Genomic DNA, 23,572 nt, shown 5'->3' on the forward strand with positions numbered 1-23,572 from the left:
AAAGTTTTAGTAATTTTTTTTCATCTCGATGAAAAATATTTTTTGGTCCAATTGTTTTTATAAAAAAAATGATTTTTTTTCTCACTTCCAAATGTTATTCATTCAGAAATACCCACAATGTCTCATCTCCCGATGATATTCACTCACAAGTATCTATAAATTCATATTTCATAGATCTCAAAATAAAAAGGTATTCTTCAATGGTTATGATTTAGGGATGATGATGTAGATATACGTACGACATTGCTAACATCACATAGATGATATGCGGTACGTAAAGAGTAGATATGTTCTTTCAAGAGTTTTAATGGGTATTTTTTTTGTTGGAACAAGATATCCTTGAGTCTAGCAGGCAAACCATGGTCTATTGGCCTTCACCCAACCCATGGGGCAATCTTATCCATTAGAACTAATTTTTGAGTATCGCACTCTATCTAACACCCTGTCACGTAATACCATTTAAATAGCCACATTGCTGTAGATGGACATATAAAGACTCGAAGTCAAGACTTGGGAGCATACCCAATCGCTCCTTACCATCTCAGCTAACCCTAATAGGTAGTTTTAATGACTTTTGTTGGAGGGATTAACTATTTTTAAATGTTTGAAAGTGTAATTAAATAAGTCAAGGTCTTTTCCACATGACAACGTTCATTAGTCGGAATCCTAGAAAGTCAAGAGAGGAGAAATAATTAACTTTTAGACTTTTCTCCCTGATGATATTGTGTAGTGGTTTCTATGTATGAATCTTTAGAATAAGTAGGTGTGCATACTAGTTTATCAAGTTTTTTTTTATTTTTTTTATTTATATTTTTTATATTGAAGTTCTTACCTTCTCATGTGGAAAAACAAAAGTACTAAATGAGTGCATTTGGTAACTTCTTACCGAATCCATTCACAGCAAATCGGCAACTTATTGCTAGTTTGTTGTAAATGGATTTTTGTAAGAGAAGAGATAGATAATCAAATGGACTTCTTCGATAATTTCATTTATTTTAGCGGGTGTGTTTTTAAAATGATGGGAGGGGCAACAAGTGTCAATCTTAATTTTCATAGTTTCTCCATTGGGAAAAATATTGAGTATGAATGTTTAAAAGTCGTGCTAGAGTAATATTGAAATGTGTATCAAGTGGGAAATTTCTAATGTGGATGTGTATCAAAACCATAGTTGCTTGTCATTGAGATACGAGTGAGAATGATTCATAAGAAAACACATGATCCCAACCATTAAGATGAGATAATTTTCAATATTTCAAAATTCATAATCATTTTTTTTTTTTATGGGTTGGGATCCATTGACTCATAAGAAAACACATGATCTCAACCATTTAGATACAAAATCCAACAGTTGGGATTTATGTGTATCTTGATAACACATCTCGGAGATACTTATCCGGAGGATAAATCTCAAAACCATTGGATTTTGTGTTTTGTTAGGAGTAATTCTTCCCGAGTCAAGGTATCCTGACCGATTTTTTATTTGATAACCCACCTAACTCGGTAGAGTTCTATTTTAGCCGCGTACATTCTGGAGTTTTTTCTTGAATTGGTGAGTTGGGTCAATGTATCATAAATAGAAGCTGACCTGGCAGTGCATGGAGAAGTTGTCATCTCATCCTTTATATTAGCCTAGCGTTTTAGTTTCCTCTCCGCCACTTGTTTCCTCACCTTTCTTCCATTCTCGAATAAATCTCTCTACAAAACAAACCCACTTTGCACCACCCCATAGAATCCGACGGTCTGATTTACATCATAGGAATTCTCTCCAATCAAACGAGGAATCTAAAGATGTACGTTGGGCGAATTTTCTTTTTTTGGATCATTTGGATCAGTTACATCGAGACATTAGCATTCGGAGCGACTCTTGTGTCAAGTGAAGGTAATACAAATTTCTTAAATTATTAGTGACTAAAATCTCCCTGCAGTCTGCAGATAGCCAAACTTATACTCAAAATAGTGTGGGTATTTTCGGTATTTCATAAATTTCTCAGTCTACTGCTGATATATGAAAATAAGACAAATGGAATGACTGAACCTGGTCTTCTCGAGTTCGATCCTTAGGAAGATTTCCTTCTTCGGTTTTGATAAATGAGGGGTGTTATAGTCTTTTTCGTTTATTTTGGTTACAGTAAAGGCTTTAGAAGACATAGCGAAGACGTTGGGGAAGAAGGACTGGAACTTCAACGTAGATCCATGCAGCCGTCAGGCAGGATGGGTGACGCTAAATCCGACTAAAGGATCGGAGAACGCCGTTACATGCAATTGCACGTTCATTAACGATACCGTTTGCCACGTCATCAGCATGTACGTCAAGCTGCATAATTTCTTGGGTAAATTAAACTTTGACCACACCCCGTAGTTTGGAATAAATCCATGTTGACCCACTAATGTTTTTACAATTGAACTTACCTCCCCTTTCACTAACGGTGTTAAAATTCAGATCTTATTTTACTATTTTACCTTTTTATTTTATAAAAAAACCTTTTAAAGCGATAATTAAAACACTCTCACTTTTACGTGTTAAGTGGGAATAAATGAGCCCTCAAATAATTATAAGGGATGTAAGTGCAATTATCAAAAAATTAGGGGGTCAACACGGAATTATGTCAAATTATAGGAGACCAAAGTGTAATTTACCCTAATTTGTTTAAGTTCAAGAAGGGAAAAGTTGAACCGACTTTCTTCCCCACTGCACTAACACTGCTGATGTGGCAGTGCACGGAGAACAGTAGATTTTTTTTTCCGTTGTACGCACTAGCACCATGGTTTTTAAACTCAATATCGTGTCTCGTCTTGTTCAGCTTCCATACCGAGTCATCTCGGACGAGTTTTCTGATATGTTTGAGACGTCTCATGAGATGACTCAAAAAATTGAACTGTGAGATGTAAAACTTGGTCAAAAAATGACTTTGTGAGTTGGTCTCATTCAGTTTTGATACCGAGTTAACTCGGGCGATATGTCTTGGTCTTGGACGAGTTTAAAAACCATGACTAGCACGCCAGTGCAGTGCTGAGCCTAATATTAGAGAAAGTCAATTTAGAAAGACTCTCATGTACAACGTTGTAGTGTTGTACGCACAACATTGATCCAATGGATGAGATGAAAAGAGATTTGCTAGAGATTCTCATGCTAAATTATTCACCAGGATATCGATATCTCTTTTGTGTTGGGTGATAAAGACATGTACCCCTACACATTCTGATAAAATTTTGATATTTCAGCCCTGTTACATCTTCAAATCGATGAGATGCCTCCCCCTATCTTCAATCTCTAGTCAACACCTCCTCAATTTTTTTTTTCAAAAATAAATCTTTTATCTTCAAATTGTTAATGCAAAATTATTTTTAGCCTATTTGATCTTACTTGAATCCATGCCTTTGATTGATTGTGAAAAAAATCCTTGATTTTTCTACTCAAGCATCCTTTCTTCTCCCTAAAGAATCTATGTTGTTCGTGAGGTTTGAAAAGAAATAGAGTATCTTCAGATTCAAGACGAGGGTAATGCCCTAATTTTGAAGATGATTGAATTTTAGAAGAAAATCAATAGACTTCCAAATCTAAAGTTTGAAGATGAGGGTATTTAGGTCATTTAATTATATTAGTTTCTTGGAGAAGGCGTATCATCAGTTTGAAAATAGGGAAGGGACCCTCTATAATAGTTTTGAGTAGTTGAAATAAAGACACATCAACAAAACACTAAATCTACACTCTTTAAATTGTGATTTATTTATTTTATTTTTTGTGAAATTTTATTTTTTAAATATGATCTATGCTTGAAAAACTAGAGGACTCGAGTGTCATTGAATTAAAAAGTGATCGAATCAAGATCATAGAAAAATCACTATAGGGAACTATACGAATAACTACTAAAGGATTTGCTCCCTTAAAATATAACGATATCTCATAATAACTTTTTTGTGAGAGTGGATCCTCTATAGTAGTTTTCCTCTCTGGTGCAATTATACGGTTAAGAGAACACCATGTGCTAGAGATATCAAAATCCTTTTGTTGAATATTTGGACTTCATTGATCGTTCATTTTCAATGCCCTTGATTAGGCTTAAAAATGTTTTTTTCTTAATTTTTTTAAATATGATGTAAGACATGATTCTTACATGCTTGAAGGGATAATTTTTTTAATATTCCAACTAGCTTTACTAAGGTAGTGAGGAAAAAAAATCTATGGTTCTACGCACTATCATGTTAGGAGCAACATTAAGAGTGTTAATTTTAGAACGTCGGTTTATCACAACTCTTAGTGAGTCGTGCTACACTACTTGTGTTGGACACTAGGTCCAACACTAAGTTGACCTGGCAATGCACAAATGACTATAGATCTATTTTCTCGAGATACAAGTTAAAAAATCAACGGTTCTTTATGCATTGCTAGTTAGAAAATCAATGTTTTACTGAGTGGGACACTGCAACCAACTTTGAGTTGACTTGGCAATATATAGAGAATCATTGATCTTCTAACTTGTATCTCAAAGAATAAATCTATGGTTATGTATGCACTACCAAGTCAACTCAGTGTTGGACCCAATGTAGCACGACTCCTCTTAATAAATAGGAGTCGAAGGAACCTATGCTGATTATCTCTCCTCATGGTAAGGGGAGTCCCACTTTGCTTGAGAAGAAAGATGCAGAGTTTCCTATAGTTGTGGCATTGAAACTAATAAACTTTAACCGATTTGGACCTAAGTTCAATTCCCACGAGCAACGAGTTACTTAACTCATTAAAATAAAATTGTCGATTAAAGAAAAAAAAAGAGTGCTTTTATTGCCACACTATCTTTTGCTAACACCACCCCAAATGGGTGTTAATTCTTTGATGATTTACATATGAATTGGAGTGGTGTTAGCAAAAGTTGGTGTTGCAAGTATACTACAAAAACTCCCTTTATCAAGTTTCTTACGTAAACGAAACTTACTTTAATGAATTAGGCTACCATGACTAACTTAGTAAGATTTAAAATCTTACTAAGGCTTGTTTGGATCTACATGAATTATCAAATTAGCAAATCCAACAACACAACCTTCTATATTTCATGGAAAAACTCATGTGTGAAAGAAAAAAAAAAAAAGAAGAAATTTTTTGCTCTTGATCATAGGTGTTGAAAATGGATGGCTATTGAATTTTCAAATTTAAAATTAAAATTCAATGGTGAAGACTAATTTTTTTCGAATTTGTTTTTGTATGGTTCTTAGAATTTTTTTTTCTTCATAACCTTATGGCATCAAATCATGTTTTTAGATACTACATATTGACACATATAGAATCCATTCCAACATATGTTAAATAACAAATTAAACCTCATAAATTTGAAATTTATGATGTGGATCCCACCCAGGACTTACTGGGTAACAAACAATATAAAGTGAGGTTTGATGGGTAGCAAACTTCATAAAGCAAAGTTCCCATGGAGTAGTCACCCCAAAGGAATTTTTGTAATAAAAATGTAACAGTTAAGTCGAGTAAATCTCTCTATTTTCTTTTATTGGGTCTGTAAAGTGATTAGTAATCAATATGAAAGTGAGTTCAATGAGATTTGAATATAGGTCGTGGATTAACACTCTACACATTTTTACCAACTTAGCTAATTTGGCACCTTGAAGGAGAGTTATTTTTTACTCACATCCCAACTGTCGCTTGACTTGTGTGAATAACATTAGCAATAAAGAGAAAGTTTCTCTCTTGTGCCTACACGTCCTCTACCCACAGATTTATTTAAGATTTCAAATCTTAAAAATGATTGTAAGGTCTACATTGATTATCACATTGCCAATCCAACAACACAATCTTCTAGATGTCATTAAAATATTCATATTAAAAAAAATAAAAAAAATTTCAAACTTATCCAAGGTGATGAAAATGGATGGCTACAGAGCACATAAATTTAAAAATAAAATTCAATTGAAAAATAACTATTTTTAAAAAAAATTCATATAATTTTATCCTTTACAAACCATGGCTTCGTTTCGTGTGTTCATTTGACGAGTAACTTTTCTTTTCTCACCATAATTTCTATTGCTGATATCATTCGGAACACATGTCAAACAGCTGTTGGGCTGTGAGAAAAAACTACTCCCTTCAAGGGCTTCAAAATATAATCCACAAACAGACCCTATTATTAATTTGGGAAAAATTTTCACAATTTTCTGTTGGAGCTCAGAGTGCTCAAAAGTCGGGATCTACTGGGAGTGCCCCCACCAGAGCTGGTCAAGCTTCAGTACCTCGAAGAAATGTAAGACCTCTTGCATTATTTCCTTAAATTACCCCAAATTTAAAATGAAAGGTTGTTTACTATTCTTCTTCTTCCTCACACTCCTTCACAGTGATCTCACCCGCACAAACCTCAAAGGTACAATACCAAAAGAATGGGGTTCCATGAAATTAATAAATATGTAAGCTTTCCCACTCTCTTAAACCCTTCTCCAATCGGACCAGTCCCCATAATATTTTTTTCTTCTAAAAAGTTAAAATTAACAGAGAATTATGGTTTCAGCTCCCTTTCAGGAAATGGGTTATCGGGTATGATCCCGAACGAACTAGCGAACATCTCTACTCTCAGAAAATTGTAATTTTTTTTTAGTTCCTTTCATCTATTTTATTACACCAAAGTGTTTTAAGAGTTTCTTCTAAATGGAAATTCAAAATTTCAGGGTCTTGGGAATGAACCAACTCTCCGGAATTTCTCCAAAGCTTGGAAATCTGGTTGACATAGAGCTAATGTAAGGTTTTTTATATTGTTTTCGTGATTTTTTGAATATGGGTATTTGTTAAATTGGCGTGTTTTTGATGAATTTTGTCAATTTTCAAATTACAATTGATTGATTGTTGAGGTTTTGTTATTGTAGAGATCTTAGCTCCAACAATTTTACTGGGGAGTTGCCAAAGACATTTGCTAACCTGACCAACTTGAAGGACTTGTAAATATTTTTTTTTTTAAAATCAAAATTTCTTTGAGTATTTGAGTTCAATATTAGGTTGAATTACCATTTCGTAAGCTGAAAATGAGTTATATATGATTCCCGTTAACTGTTCATTTTAATTACCAAACGTGAATGAACACCCTTTTCGTTAAAAAAAATTCAGAATGGTAACAAATTTGGCGGGTGTTAAAGTGACTATTTCTCAAGTTTAAAGTGAGCATTTCCAATGAGTCTTGATGAATGCACGCGGTTGGGTACACGGCTTACGTGGCAAGGGCGCAGAACCATAGATTTTTTTCATCTGGATACACAGGAAAAAGATGTGTGATTTTGTACCCTTGCCATGTCAGACACGTACCCAACCGAGTACCAAAACTGCGTGCATTCATCATTATTCATTTCAAACTAGTCATTTTAAACCAACGAAATTGTTACTTTAAAAACCTTCAATTTCATTATCGTTCATGTTTTGGTAATTAAAATGAACAGTGAGCCGGAATCGTAAATTCGTCAAAAGTTGATCACTTTTTTGTAAATATCCTTCAATATTATCTATGTTACTATTATACAGTCGGATAAATGATAATCACTTCACTGGAAGGCTACCTGATTTTATACAGAACTGGACAAAGCTTGATAGATTGTAAGAGTTTTAATCAACATTTTTGAGTGACTTTCAGTCTTAAAAATCCCATATTTTCAATAACTTGTGATGCATTTCATTGAATTTCGTTAATGGCAGAGAGATAATGGCAAGCGGTTTTGAAGGTCCCATTCCTTCTGGTATTTCTCTTTGACAGAATTAACTATCTTGTGAGTAAACCCTCCCTTATTTCATCTTCTTTTAATGTTTTGTGAATTTGTGTTTTTATTGGTGATCTTTGATTAAAACTTGGTGGAATTTCTATGTAAAGGAGGATCAGTGACATAAATCTAACAAACTTCCCGCCACTAAATAACTTGACAAAAATGAAGACACTGTGAGTTAAATGCTTCTTATGTGTCTCATGATTATAAAGTGTTACAACAATTTAAATTGACCTAAATTGGATTGGGTTGGGTTGCAGAATATTGAGGAATTGTAATATTACTGGAAAGATACCAGATTATCTCAGGGGTATGACAGGCCTGAAAATGTTGTAAGTATGGGCAATCCTTTTTTGCTTCAATTATGATTTTTAAAGAGTTCTTTACTAGATGTTGAGTTGCTTATCTGTCACAAACTAGATTTTGGAGACCGACACCCATAGTCTAATTCGTAATCTGAAACCCTAGGTGATGAAGAATATTTAGTCAAATTGGACCCTATGCTTCATGTACCATTTCAAATCTTTGAGATTTTTTCAATCTGATACCTATAGAAGATTCATGAAGATGATCGAGTTGGGTTGGGAAATTTTTTAATTACCCCAAGGTTTTGAACCATTTATGATCTTATTATTGTTATTATTTTGAAAGATCATTTTCAAATAGGTTTTTTCTTTTTTGGAAAAAACTAAGCTTTCATTTTCAAGTGTGGGACGTCCCCACTGTGTGGCATGAGGAAGAGCAACCACCTAAGGTGTAAAATACTTACATGCCCTTGATTAATTATCCCTCAATTCAAAGGGAATTATACTAGTTCTTCCTTCCTTAGTAATGCCCTCCACATGTTGGCTATGCTGGATCCCTTCAAAATGAAATAATGGATGCCACACACTTATGATAGATAAAAAAAAATAACTAACTAAAGAATAGGGTTCACTTGGACCCATAATTTGGGTCAGGGCATTACATTATCCAAGGCCAAGATTCATAGTCTTGCATAAACGACTAGTGCATAGGAAATTTGTTTCAGTTCATTGTGAGGCATGAGGTTTCGTAACACTGTTGAATTGTCGTTGATAGAATTGGAGATGATGTAAATATCTAATACAATTGATCTCTAGTGAGATAGTATTAAATAGAGAAAGTGGTATCTATAGTTACCTAATTACCGTAACTACATGCACCTTAGTACCTTAACTAGATGATCTAATCTTAATTAACATAAAATATGATTTGGTATGTCTTCATACACCTTAGTACAATGCAACATAAACTCATACTCTAATGATGGTGAAACGAAGGGGAAGATCACCATCTTCCTTTTATGATAAGAACCTTGAATCTACAAGGCAAAAAATCTATGGTTCTTGCACCTGCCACATCAGTGAGTTTTTAAGTTACCCTATCAGGTTGAGTTACAAAATCAGCACTTTTTGATTCCACTTCTACTACAATTGTATGTATCCAAAATAGCTAGTAAAACTTAAAGTCGACATAGTAAACTTGCCAAACTAGTAAAAAATTCTAATTCAAATAAAATGTCATTATTAACCTTGAAATACTTAATAATGATCTTCTAAAACAATTTCATACCCAAAATAACCCAAAATATGCTAAAATGAAAATTACTAAAACAGAAAGTGTAACCCAAAAAGTCTGTTTTGACCTTTACTATAGTATTTTTTCCACGATCCTAAAATTTGCCTAACGACACAAGGTTGTTGTCCATGTCGTAGAGCTAATCATAAGCTTTCTGAACTGGTATAATAGTAGTCGTATTGATTTATGGTTGCAATGTTATGTTTGTTTGAAGCTAAGGTGTGTGCTTAGCCTTTCTAGCCGTCTTCTTTTGATCATGTCATTCCATATAGTCTTTTACAGCTTATCCTACATCATTTTCATAACTTATCCAAATTGAGTTTGAATATTTAGTTTAAGATATTTGAAAAGGATCAGGATCCGTGGACTCATAAGAAGTGAACTCATATGTTCACACACAATCCTAGTCGTGTATATGTGAGATCCAACGGTTGGGATAAAAGATGTATCCCAAGAATATATTATAGATCTTTGAGATAAATCTCAACCATTGAACACTTAGTTTAAGATATTTGAAAAGGATCAGATCCGTGGACTCATAAGAAGTGAACTCATATGTTCACACATAATCCTAGTCGTGTATATGTGAGATCCAACGGTTGGGATAAAAGATGTATCCCAAGAATATATTATAGATCTTTGAGATAAATCTCAACCATTGAACACTTAGTTTAAGATATTTGAAAAGGATCAGGATCCGTAGACTCATAAGAAGTGAACTCATATGTTCACACACAATCCCAGTCGTGTATATGTGAGATCCAACGGTTGGGATAAAAGATACATCCCAAGAATATATTACAGATCTCTAAGATAAATCTCAACCATTGAATCTCACATATACGGTTGAGATTGTGTTTGAACATATGAGTTCACTTTCACGATTCTACAGATCCCAACCCATTTGAAATTTGGGACACCTCATTTTCTCCACTCATATGAACAAATAAATCAAGTTAATATAAATAAATATATATATATTGAGCATATCTTAAACTGGATATCGATTCATTGGGGTTCAAGTAATAAGGTGAATACATGGTAAAGAAATAAACTATTTCAAAATGACCAAGTTGACTCCTAAAGAATGAATAGATGATCAAAGATCTAAGATGTGTTATTCTAGCTCAAAATAACATATAGGAAGTAAGTAACATGATTCTTAACATCCGGGATGCAACCTTTTCCTTCTCTCTTTTATGGTGTTGTGTTTTCTGCAGAGACCTCAGCTTTAATAAGCTTGTAGGACAAATTCCAAATAGCTTTCAATATCTGCCTTTAGAGTTTGTGTAAGTGATCTAATTATCAAAATTTTCTTACAAAATTTTTTAGTACTAGCTTTTTCCAATGCTAGTGCAGTATAGATAACAGGTCAACAAACTGAATTAATAAGAGAGCATTGATTAGGTACTTTACTCGAAATTCACTGAATGGAACTGTGCAAGATTGGATGAAGCAGCGAAACTAGTGAGTTCTTCATGAATGCTTAACGTTCATCTTACCATTATAGTTTTCTAATAAACTCAATCTTAGTTAAGGAAAATCCAATTGTAAAGCAAAATGAATATTGTAAAATGGTAATAACATGTTTCTTCTCTTGGTACTTTCTCTTCATCATTCTTCATGCATTTTTTTGTTGGTTTACGTAGCATATTTTCTAGTTTGAATTGAAGTTTAAGAGATGTTGAAGTTAGGGTTGGATTAGGAAAGAGGGGAAAGAAATGAAAAATGAGAGAAGAAGAAGATTGATAAAAGTAGAAGATAAAATTAGGATTCTGATGCAAAATGGGGAATGAAGAAGATGAAATAAGGGGTAAGGAATCTAGTTTGGGTTTGGGTTAAGGATTTAGATAACAATAGGATTACTATAAAGGTTTATTATTTTGTTATGATGTTTTTCTATTTTTGTTAGGGATGGATTTAAGTTTTTAAGATAAAGAAAATGATTAAGGACTGAGGGAAAGGAGGTTTCAAGAAAAGGTTTTATTGGCCATTGTGAAAGGTTTCAACAAAGGCCCATTGGGTATTAAATACAAAATTTTGTAATTAAAATATTTTGCAATAGGGTGTTGATGTAGTTAGGTTTAGGGGTATGAAATAAGGTTGGGTAAAATAAAATAGGATAGATTTGGAGAAGAGTTTAATGATATAGGTGTTTATGGTTTAGGAAGGATTTGGTGGGTTTCTTGATGAGGTAGGAGATTCTTGATGAGTTCTTGATAGATTCTTGATGGGGTCAAAACATGACAAAAAAATAAAAATAAATAAATAAGATTAAAAAGAAATATGATAAATTACCTTGGAATCACCCCAATGACATCAATGGCATCACCAAGTTGAATGCCCAAACATCAAATAAGAAAAAAAATTAAAACTTGTATTATAATTTTTTTATTAATTCAAAAACTCCCAAAAATAAATCACAATAGTCATATATGTAGGCTCTCATATTTTAGACTCGAAACTATAGTCCTAACATGACTTAACATTGTCGTTTTGCACTTGAGATGCAAATCTCATGTAAAATTGATATCCTATTAGTATTTTAATAATTTATGAGAACTTATCGGAATTAGAAAATCTTGGACTCGTTGAGTAGATAACTGAATAACCTTTCAAATTTCAAAAAACTTAACCTTATTCGACAAATTTTGACATCTCAAAATAATGTCTAGAAAAGTGACGTAAATAGTACCCAGACTTAAATTAAATTTCCAAAATGATCTAAAATAATATAAAAAAGACTCTTGCATCACTAAAATTCGTCCAACCCATTAATGGACTATAAAATCTACTAAATAATGGCCAACAATCTCTGATGCCCACATGAGTTTCTCTCCCTATACAGACATATATGTATACGTATATATAGGGTCAGGTTCGACAACCAACATTAAGGAGACAACATTGGGAGCCAAAATTTGCCCTATATGGGTTAAAGTTTCAAATTGGGCTGATTTTTTGTGAAGATGAAAAAATAAGCCTATTTTGAAACTTCTAACCCCATCAAAAGTGGTTTACAAATTGACACTAAAAGTCAATGGTCATATATATATATCGTACCATGTAGAACTCTTTTTCCAAACTTCATTGAGGTGACGAATTAATAATGCCTCAACGTTTTCTTGAAGTTGCTCTCGACTTCACGGCTTGAAGGACCCATATGAGATTAAGACCTTCTCCTCCTTGATTTTCCCTTCTTAGACCTTGGAGCTACTTCTGTTTCATTCACACGATACCATTTTCAGTCAATCTCTACTCCAACACTCTTAGAATATTCCATTTCCTGCTCTTAATTGGATTCTAGGCCTTCGAAATCGGGATCCCTCTCAGCCAACGATTAATTCAGTCTAATGAACCAAAAGGTCAAGGACATTGTAGACACCCCATTTTTGCATTCGCCTGATTAATCAACTCGTCGACCCGATCACAAAGGTTCCCAATGATGGATGTCTATTCCAATGCTTTATTTTGTTACCAGATATGTTTCAGAAATCCGGATGAGGTATCTCGAACTGACAAAACTTAGAAACCACGCTACGCTAGGAAAATACGACCCCAGAAACATATAAATCATCATCTTGCAAACAAAAAAGAAGCTTCACGATAAAAATCACTAAAATTACCAAATTACCCTAACATCAAAACAACCCTAGAGCCGGCATTACTCTTAGGAAAACCCACTCAAACACATTAAACAACAAATCGAAACCAAGTAAACCACTTCGCCAATTTTCACAAAATTTGACAAAATTACGAAAATACCCCTCATAAAGTTCACAATCATTTCATACAAAAAACTTCATAAATGACAAAAACCAACATTCCCATTAAATTCCTTACGAAAAACTGATTCCAAAACATCCTGAAACATTGAAAAACGACTTAAAACGTAAAAAATCCTCTCCGAGGGCAAAATGGTAATTTCACAATTTTCATAATTAAAAAATTCGAAATTAATAAATAAAACATTAAATAATTAAAGTAAAACATTAATGAAATTAATTTAAAAATTTGAACCTAAAAAATTGATCAATCGGACTTTCGGGTAAAATTGTTGAGGGTTCGTGGGATATTTCTTTAAGGACCCCTCCATTTGGGGGTCCAAAGAATTAAAGATATAATAGAAGGGGGTTCTCCAAAATTAAAAGTAAATCAAGCAAGACTGAAGTCAAGGTATTAAAGTCAATCAAGTGAAACTGAAGTCAAAATTAAAGTCAATCAAGCAAGACTGAAGTCAAGGTACTAATCGAGTCAATCTCATAAGACTAAGGTCAAAACCCTAAATCAAAACCCTAATCTAAACTAATCAAGTCAATCTCATAAGACTAAGGTCAAAACCCTAAATCCAAACCCTAATCTAAAACTAATCAAGTTAATCTCATAAGACTAAAGTCAAAATCCTAAAACCCTAAAGACTAAGTCAAAACCCTAATTGAAACCCTAAAAGAAACCCTAATCAAACCCTAAATGCTTCTAAAAACTTTATAAATAGGAGCCTCCACACCCTATTTTCGTATCAAAGAAAAAACCCTAGAAAAAGTAGGTGAAGAAGCCTCCACAAGCCCTCCAAAACCCTAATTTTGGAGTCCCAACTCCTTCCCAAACACCCCAACTTCGATTTTAGCCTAAAAAACACTCAAAAACCTCCCAAAAACATCCCAAAAATCCACCACAAATTCAAAGCATCCAGATCCAAGAAGGAGATACCTTGCCTCGGAGATCAGAAATCAGATCCGGAGACAAAACGAAGCAAGGAGTACGGTACAAGGAACTGTTTTTCAGATCTGAGGGAATAGTACTTTTACAGATCGAAGGTAAGGTTTTTTTTAATTATTTTTTTAATCTAGGTTTTATCATTAGCGATGTAGTTATATTTGGGATAAGTAGAGACCGGCATTGCCCGGGCGGGGTTGGTGCCTAACACCTTCCAACCCCATAACATGATCCCCGGATTCAGATTTCTATAGTAGATTAGTTCTTTTTATCCATTGTAGGGTCAAATTGGTTCCTAGACCGTAATAACTAGGTGGCGACTCCCAAACCTCAAGGGTCAAAAGCGGATCCGCGCACCCCGCGGATCGAGGGCGCTTTCAGACATATATTGTGATTTTAAGACATTCCCTGTTGTTTAAACATAAGCTCAATTGCGCTTTATCTATTGTTAAGTAGCTAGAGCCATTTACATCCCAAACCTTTCTTGATAGGTTTTCATTTGTATCATTTAGGCTTTTTTTGCAGTATGAGTGATATTCTCTTTATTCTTGATTAACATTTTAGAGTTTATATCGTTGCCTTTGAGATTCCCAACAAGATTACGAATAGATTAGGAATTTCATCATTAAAACCGTTGATAATAGTTTAGCTTTTATGATGCTGAATTAAAAAAAAAAAACTATTGAATTATCTTACATAACAAAAATTTACTATTTTAGTCAAGAAGCTGATTTTTTTCATATTACATTGTCGGCATACAGTGATCTTTCCTACACCAACTACTCGGTAGGAAACTCAGGGGAATCTGGATGTCAACTAAATAAATTGTACGAATACTTCTGTTCAATTTTGGCTTCTATATAGTTCTAGCTTAATATGATTATATATTTTCCTTCTAATACTATACTTTTCACATTGTATTATTTTCATCAGAAACCTTTTTAAAAGCTCTTCTTCAGGGAACAACACGTAAGTCGCTAATATCTTCTTTTTTTTTTTCAAAATTTACATCATAAGCTTGTACATAATCACCAAGTTACTCCATTCATTTATTTATCAAATACAAATGCATTCAATCTGATCTCTTAATGCTAACATACGCGTGACCTTTTACTGATTGAGAAGTGAAGTTGCTCCATGCTTGAACCGCTGTCGAAAGAGTAAGTCTGATTTTTTGGAATAAGAAATTGCTTTTTTTCCCTCTCAATTTTTAAAAGCTTATCTTTCTTTGTATTAGTAACCATCATTAACCATACAATTAACTTTGATTTTTATTTTAATCTAGAATTCCAATAACCAACCTTTTGTGGGGGATAGGATGGGTATACCATCCGTCTGGGCTGTAAATTAGGGATTCCCCATTTTTCTTCCCTTTTTAATATAATCTAACTTCATTTATTATTTCTATACTATGTGAAAAGAAGTAATTATTAATTTTGTATTTGTTTTTTCATCAACACCCTTGTAGCATTTCTTTCTATTATTCAACATTTAAAAAAAACAAAGAAAACATAGTAAGTAATATCATTTATGAACACCACGTGCACAACATGTGGTATATGAATTCCTTGGGTAGATGGTCATGGAAAAATGAATTCCGTTCTTTGATTGCACCTAGGAAAATGTTGAGAATAGTGTTGGTTTTAATTTTTTTTAATTTATTTTTTTTTAATTTTTTTTAATTTTTTATAGTTTTGGGGGATTGGGTTAATTGTGAAAGAATAATATTAAGAGGTGGGAAAATCATTTTCACGTCCATTTTCCACGTGCAATCATACAAACCCTAAAACTAAATGAACGAGAAGGATTAGACCAATTCGAGGGGCCTATGATCAAAATTAAGTTTCCTATTTAGAGCATTAATACGTTACTTCTTTTGGTGCCAGAGCGGTATTCATTCCATATAAATTGTGGTGGAGCAAAATTTGATGATGGAAAAATGAAATATGAAGGAGATGAAGACATTGCTTCTCCTTCAAAGTTTTTCCCAAGTCAATCTAATTGGGCATTTAGCAGCACTGGAAACTTCTTGGATGTTGGTGGCGATCTGAGCCATATAGGAGAAAATAAAACCATCCTCTTGATGAAAAACAATCAATTATACACAAAAGCCCGCCTTTCACCCCTCTCTCTAACGTATTATGGATTTTGTTTGGAAAATGGGAGCTACACTGTGAATCTTCACTTTGCGGAGATAATGTTTACAAATGACAGTTATAGCAGCTTCGGAAGGCGCTTATTTGATGTTTACATTCAGGTGGTTAATGAAATTATGTGTTCATAATTAGTATATAAATGTCAACTGGTTTAATGTTAGATTAATTTACTGCAGGGGAAATTGGAATTGAAGGATTTCAATATCGTGGAGGAAGCAGGTGGTATTGGTAAGGAAACAATTAAAAATTTTACTGCAGTTGTGAATATTAGCGGGACACTAGAGATCCGATTCTATTGGGCTGGGAAAGGAACAACAGGGATCCCTGTTAGAGGAACATATGGTCCTCTTGTGTCAGCTATTTCTGTGAAGTCTAGTAAGTTGTCAAATGTTTTTTTTTATAATTTTAATTCGATCTTTTCTTGATTCTTGTTGATAATTAATTCACCTATATTTCAAGTATGCGAATTGTGGAATTTTTGGAGAAAATAAAGTGAATGGACATATAATTTAAAATGATGGAAGAAACACGAGTTATATTGGCGTGTCACAAAATTTTTAGGGGCATTCCGTGTTGTGGATTTTAAACTAAAATTAAATTTTTTAACGGCACGTCATATTTTTCTTCTTCCTCATCTTCTCTCTACAGCAACTCTCTCCTCTTTCTTCTTCAAGGGTTATGACCCAAAAACATGATCGGACACCACAGGGATGTACGTAAAATTCAAAAGCTTGGAGAAAAAAAATGTTACTTTTAAACTTTGAATTTGAGGTTTAAATTTGAGAGTTGAATGGCCTTCCATTTCCAAAGTCTTAGATTAGGGGAAAAAATATATTTTTTAAAATCTAATCTACAACATGAACTCTACATCCATGTGTCGTCCGGTCATCTTCATGATATAATTTGCCTGGAAGAAAGAGAAAATTCTTAATAAAAACATGTAATAGGCCCCTTTATACCAAAAAAATATTCCTTATTTTTTCCATACTATACTTTTGCTATGCTAAAATATCATGTCCGTCATCATCATCATCATCATCATCATTAATATTTGAGCGTTATTCCAAAAATTTGAGATCGACTGAGTGAATCTTGTTCTCCATTCCGTCTAAAGCTATGTTTTACGTTAATCCAAGTATGTTGATATCCTCTCTCACTACCTAAACCCATGTTATGTTTGTCTTCCTCTCACTCTTTAAGTTTGGGACTGACAGCGTAATATAAAGGAAATTGTACCTAGGAGTAGCTTTTTCTCTCCTAAAAAACGTATTTTAGATGACCTAGTAAACTTGTTTTTAATGCTTAGAATATATATTAATTACCTTTAGACATACCACTTTTTAGTCTTAAATCTTTATTGGATTATATCTCTTTCTAGATAGTTGTTCCCTGTTTCTCTAACCAAAATTTCACCGATGGCAAACCCAATCGAATATACTTGAAAAAAATTTCTTTGCCATATTTTTTATATCATGCAGCTTGTTGATTGTGTCTGTAACAAAAATGTCTGACAAATGATAATTCCAAATTAAAGATGTAAATTACATTCGCTAATTTCTTAAATATGACAACACTAAGAACAAGGTAATAAATTTTGGTTTCGGTATATATTTCAGTCAGCTTGTAAATTGAGATGTTTTTTTATAAACATTTTAACTAGCATAGAAATAAATACAGTTTTCACAGAAATGATGGAAATGTTATAGCAATGATGGAAATATTGAGAAATTTTTCACCGAAACTTTAGGAAATATAAAAACTGACATGAAAACACACCTATAGGCCATCATACTGCGGTAAACAACCATGTGGAGTGTGAAAATAAAGATTAATAACGTTTCACTTTGCATTAGCATTGGTATTTGAGAGCTTGACAAAACAACAATATTCTACATAGAAATGAGAATAATAATATCATTTAAATGATTTGACTGAAATATTCTTGCATGAAAAAATTATTTTAAGTAAATTTGATTATTTCAATCGAAATTTACCATTCATTGAACTATTTTACAAAGTGAACACTCTGGAATATGTACAAAAGGAAAATGATGGTTAAATTTTGTGTCGAACCTTGTGAAAATAGAAATATTTTGGTATATTTCATATAAATATGTCAAAGTCTAATATAAGAATTAAGAATGAATGACTACAAAAGAAAAGAAATCTGATAGGAAAGTGATTTTGTTTTGTTGATTTGAACTATTTGAATTATCTTCTATTGATGCTCAATCTTCAAATTGTTCCTTTAAATAAGCCAAGTGGATTTAAGTTCTGTCAATTCTGGGTGTATTCATTTTTTAGTGTTTCAATGGATGCATTTCCATCTAATAATTGAGAATAAGTGCAGATTTCGATCCTCCTTCAAAGTTATCTGTAGCTGCTGTGGCTGGAATTGTTGTGGCTTCAGTTTCATGTGCCATTTTTGTGATTATTGGCATTCTTTGGTGGAAAGGATGCTTTGGACGAAAGAGCACAATTGACGAAGGTGGGAAATCTTCCAAATCAATTACATGATCCACCAACTGAAGGGGAAAAACAAATAATAATAACCCACTCAAAAATAGTAAAAAAATGAAAGAGGAGATGACAGATATGGGCATGAATGTGTTGAAGGTGTATGCAGACCAAAGAACACCCTTTGATTTTCTCTAGCTCATTGGAGATGCTTTTGAAAGGATAAGTTCGAGAAAATGGTTTTTCTAGAAATATCTCTTCTTGGTAATTGTAGTCATTTCTAGAAAAAAGTCTAGAAGTATCAATTCTTGAGAGTTGAAGTCAAATTCTAGAAATATCTATTCTTGGAAAAGTGTAAAGCTATTAAATATTTCTAGAAATATCTAGGTCATTGTTTGTAGAAAATTTCTAGGAAGATGAAAAGACAATACCCTTGTGTCTTGAGGAAGGTTCTAGAGTAGGGACATTTTTTAAATTCACTCGAGTCTAGGTCTATAAAAAGGGAAGTTGTGGTTTGGTTGGAGCAAGTGTTGAGAAGTCTCCCAAAGTTCTTTGTAAAGGAAAGTGTCTATTTTTCCTATTTAATTTCAATTCTCATATCTAATGATTTTTCACTCGAGTCTAGTGTTTTATTTTGTAGTTAAATTACATCAAAGTTTTGAAAAGCCAACAGAATGATTTGGTTTTTCTTTACCAGAATAGGTATCTGCTGTAAGGTCTTTCACTTAATTTACTTTATACCTTTGTTTCGGAATTTTTAAAAATAAACTTATTTTTCTCCAAAAAGGTAAGAGTATTAAAGTAAAAAAAAATCATGAAAGTAACTGAAAAACAGATTCCCTTTGATAAATATTTTAAAAATGTCTGCCTGAGCAGATAATTTAGAAAACATTTTGGTAAAACAACCAAAAAGAAATAGGAAAGAATTTTTCTGCTTTCAAAGATCTATTTTGACTTCACATTTAACTTATTGATGTTCTACTTTTAATGTTAATTCATGTCTCTATTAACATGTCTTTGGACAGCATGACTTTTTATCACTCTGTGAAGAATGAAAGATAGAATATGTGAACTTCAGGATTCACCTCTCTTCTAACATATCTTTTTGGACAGATCTAAGAGGTCTAGACCTACAAACCGGTTCCTTCACCCTAAGGCAAATTAAAGCTGCTACAAACAACTTCGATGTTCACAACAAGATTGGAGAAGGGGGTTTTGGTTCAGTTTACAAGGTATTGTTTATAAAAATCATTTTTTTTTTAACCCCATCACTGTTGATCCAAATGTATGCATCTCATCCCTAATGTGGTTATATAGTTGAAAGTTTACATTCGTACTCAAATGCAGGGTCATCTATCAGATGGTACTATAATTGCGGTGAAACAGCTTTCTTCCAAATCAAAGCAAGGAAACCGTGAATTTGTTAATGAAATTGGAATGATTTCTGCTCTTCAACATCCCAATCTTGTGAGGCTTTATGGATGTTGCATTGAAGGAAAACAACTGTTGCTAATATACGAATACATGGAAAATAACAGTTTAGCCCGTGCTTTGTTTGGTAAATGCAGCATCTTTTACTTTTCAATAATTTGTTCCAGCTATTAGGATAGGTAATATTTTGGATTGACATCTTTAATTTTTTGTTGATATGATGATCTAAAGGTCTAGAAGAATGTCAATTGAAATTGGATTGGCCAACCAGGCACAAGATTTGTGTTGGTATAGCAAGAGGTATGGCTTATCTCCATGAAGAATCAACATTGAAGATTGTTCATAGAGACATCAAGGCTACTAATATCCTGCTTGATAAGGATCTTGAACCCAAGATATCAGACTTTGGTTTGGCCAAACTTGATGAAGAGGGGAAAACCCATATTAGCACTCGAATTGCTGGAACTCTGTGAGGCACCATGCTTATATTGCCCTTAGTATATGTTGACTTCTAGTCTTTCATTTTATTCCTCTACCTTAAAGCCTTTTCTAGTTATTTTATTTTCATAATTTTATGTTCTACCTAAAAAGAGGTATATAAACATATTTTTTTCCACATTTTCTATTTCAAGTTCCTCTATTTAATTCTATCTAAAGGTGCGTGTCTCCTACAAATTGAAGTTTCTTCAAATTGATCTCACCGACTCGGTCCATGTTTTTTTCTTTCTATTTTAAAACCTTCAACTTGTTTTTTCCTTCGACCATAAATCTTTGGGATAAAGCTTTTACGACCAAATTCCTTCTTATTGGGGATGTTATAGATCTTCATTGTACCTTACCAGACCATCTCAATCATCTTTCTCTTTGTTTGTCACCTATTAGAGCTACTCCTACATTTTCGCGAATGCATTGATTTCTAATTTTATCTTTTTTGATCCTTCCACTCATCCGACCGAACACCTTTCATCTATTCCAAATCTGTAATTGTATTCCTTGATAACTGAAAATTTGGCTCCGAATATAATTTGATTGGTATGTATCTATAATATATCATTAGAAAACCCAACTACTCTTTTGCCTTCCAATTCTAATGCTATGGGCAAGTATCTCCATCTTTATGGAACTTTGAGCCATTATGCAAAACCATAGTTGATTTTTCAATAGAGGAAAGCATAATAACTCAGTGTTACTAGTATAGATGTGATAATTTGATTGGTAGAGGCACACATATTACAACTATTATGACTAGGTCTGAACTCATGCACACCAAATGTAATACGTGATAATCTTGATTTTTTCAGTGGATATATGGCACCGGAGTATGCGTTGAGAGGCTACCTAACTGACAAAGCAGATGTCTACAGTTTTGGAGTTGTTGCCTTGGAAATTGTTAGTGGGAGGAGCAATACAAGTCATAGGTCAATTGAAGATGGCATTTATCTTCTCGATTGGGTAATTTAGATTTATAATCCTACTGTTATGTTATATATATATATTTTTTTGCTTTTAGTTAATGAGCTATGCATGATTGTACTTGATTTCCCGTTTTTTTGGAGGGCGTTTTAGGCATTGGTTCTCAAGGAGAGAGGAAATTTATTGGAGTTGGTAGATCCAAGTTTGGGATCTAAATTCAACAAGGAAGAGGTCTTGGGGATGATTAATGTGGCTCTCTTATGTACTAATGCATCTTCCATACTTAGGCCCACAATGTCTGCGGTGGTGAGTATGCTCGAAGGTAGAACCATTGTTCAAGATTTAGTTTCTGATATGAGTATCTCTGGTGATGATTCGAAATTTGATGCCATCAGAAGCCATTTTCAACAAATCCAAAGTCCCAGAATGAATGAGAGTGAGAATCAGACCCGAAGTATGTTAGATGGTCTGTGGATGTCTTCCTCGTCGACCAAAGAATAGAGCAGTGTATGTTTGTGTGTGTGAGCACACACATGGATGTATTTATCCATTCCATATGATGATTAAGTTTATGAAAACCAAGCTTTTATTTGAATGAAAGATACATAGGTTGCTTGCTAGTTTGAACATTTCACTCTCTCCCTATGAAGTTCACACTTGTTCTAAAACATGGGCTATTGTGACTTTCTTACCATGGTGTACTTTTTAATTTAAAATTTTTTCCATGTATTATTTATTTAGTCAAATTTAGTTTATTAGTCAAAATAGTCGTGAGGATTGCGTTTTATTTTTCCCTGCATTTTTGCTTTTATTTTTGAGTTCCTCTCAATTAAAGAAGTGGAATTATTTGTAAAAAGCAACTCCATTTGTTTAAATTCCCCTTTACATTATATTAGGAAGAAGTTGTTGTCCTCGTTGTCGTTGGTGGTGGTAGTGGTTTCGAAGAGTATAAAAATTAATTAATTTTTTTATGGGAAAATGTTGTCATTGTTGTCGGCGGCGGTAGTGGTTGCAATAAAACAAAATTTTTTTTTCTTTTGCCAATAGAAAATGAACAAAGAGAAAAAGAAATAAATGTTCCATGATTTTTATTAAGAAAAAAAAAATTATACTTATATAACAAATATTGATTGGGATCTATTAGAGAATAAGATGCACTGTATTAAAATGCATGAGATACATTGTATCATTGTTAGTGTATCTTACACAAATGGAAGGTTGTGATGAAGGATATTCTAGAATATATATTGATATTTAGAATATATCAATTAGGATATTCTAGAATATTTATATTAGGTAGTTTTCATATATCTTGGTTGATGTAATGCCTATAAATATCCTACTTGGGCTTTTGTAAGAATTATCCAAGAATTATCAATAAAATTCATATTTCTACATGGTATCAGAGCTCAAGCTCCACTGAGAACATCGATCTTGGTGCGCGGTTCTTCGGCGATGGCGCCATCGCCATTGCCGAACCTTAATCATTTTGTTATGTTATTAGTATTTTTTTTCAATAAAAATACCATATTTCTCTATATTTTGGATCTAGATATCTTTTACTCTCTTCTTTTATATTATTCTAGGTTTTTTGTTTTTCCAAAAAAAATTACAACTCCATATATCTACAAATCTCCCAATTTCACACATTCATGTTACATGATCTCTTTTTTTTTTTTCCTATATAAAATCTTCAACGAGAGTTTTTTAATTTGAATGGCACAATCCTACTTTTTATGCTTCTGGGAGAGATCATGACAGATTTGGTCTATAAGCCACCGGCTCCGACGGACTTAAAAAGAGCGGGATGCGACAGTGATGGACTTCATAGACAGACGGTGACCTCCAGCAAGTACGATTGGCACTTCGACGATCAATGAACATATCCATTATTGAGATCAAGCAATTATTCAACAAAACCAATTGCATATTCCTTTTTCAAAAGGACCATGCAATTGCGGGAGGATATTAGAGAATAAGATGCACTGTATTAAAATGCATGAGATACATTGTATCATTGTTAGTGTATCTTACACAAATGGAAGGTTGTGATGAAGGAT

General features: G+C 33.2%; 1 protein-coding gene across 1 annotated transcript; it reads left to right on the plus strand.

The window, feature by feature from the left end:
• The first annotated feature begins 1,653 nt into the window (after nucleotides 1-1,653).
• On the plus strand, nucleotides 1,654-22,141 carry LOC147392344 (putative LRR receptor-like serine/threonine-protein kinase At1g07650). The gene is made up of 24 exons (XM_086459173.1): nucleotides 1,654-1,879; nucleotides 2,130-2,304; nucleotides 6,174-6,245; nucleotides 6,337-6,405; nucleotides 6,507-6,578; nucleotides 6,664-6,732; nucleotides 6,859-6,930; nucleotides 7,505-7,576; nucleotides 7,676-7,729; nucleotides 7,848-7,913; nucleotides 8,001-8,072; nucleotides 10,560-10,628; nucleotides 10,747-10,806; nucleotides 14,817-14,882; nucleotides 14,989-15,024; nucleotides 15,181-15,215; nucleotides 15,942-16,312; nucleotides 16,388-16,586; nucleotides 18,562-18,699; nucleotides 19,782-19,900; nucleotides 20,016-20,226; nucleotides 20,331-20,568; nucleotides 21,401-21,551; nucleotides 21,666-22,141. The coding sequence occupies exons 1-24, from the start codon at nucleotides 1,789-1,791 to the stop codon at nucleotides 22,011-22,013; spliced, it is 2,925 nt and encodes a 974-aa protein (XP_086315299.1). The 5' UTR covers nucleotides 1,654-1,788; the 3' UTR covers nucleotides 22,014-22,141.
• The last annotated feature ends 1,431 nt before the right edge of the window (nucleotides 22,142-23,572 follow it).

The sequence above is a fragment of the Akebia trifoliata genome, chromosome 11, assembly GCF_017979445.1.
Source record: "Akebia trifoliata isolate Shusen 1 chromosome 11, ASM1797944v1, whole genome shotgun sequence".
Classification (NCBI taxonomy): domain Eukaryota; kingdom Viridiplantae; phylum Streptophyta; class Magnoliopsida; order Ranunculales; family Lardizabalaceae; genus Akebia; species Akebia trifoliata.

Excerpts from the sequence above, each read along its gene's own strand:
- LOC147392344 (XM_086459173.1), top strand. The coding sequence starts at position 1,789 with ATGTACGTTGGGCGAATTTTCTTTTTTTGGATCATTTGGATCAGTTAC. Across the intron at positions 1,880-2,129 it reads GACTCTTGTGTCAAGTGAAG|TAAAGGCTTTAGAAGACATA; the intron begins GTAATACAAATT and ends TTTTGGTTACAG. Across the intron at positions 10,807-14,816 it reads TGGATGAAGCAGCGAAACTA|TGATCTTTCCTACACCAACT; the intron begins GTGAGTTCTTCA and ends GTCGGCATACAG.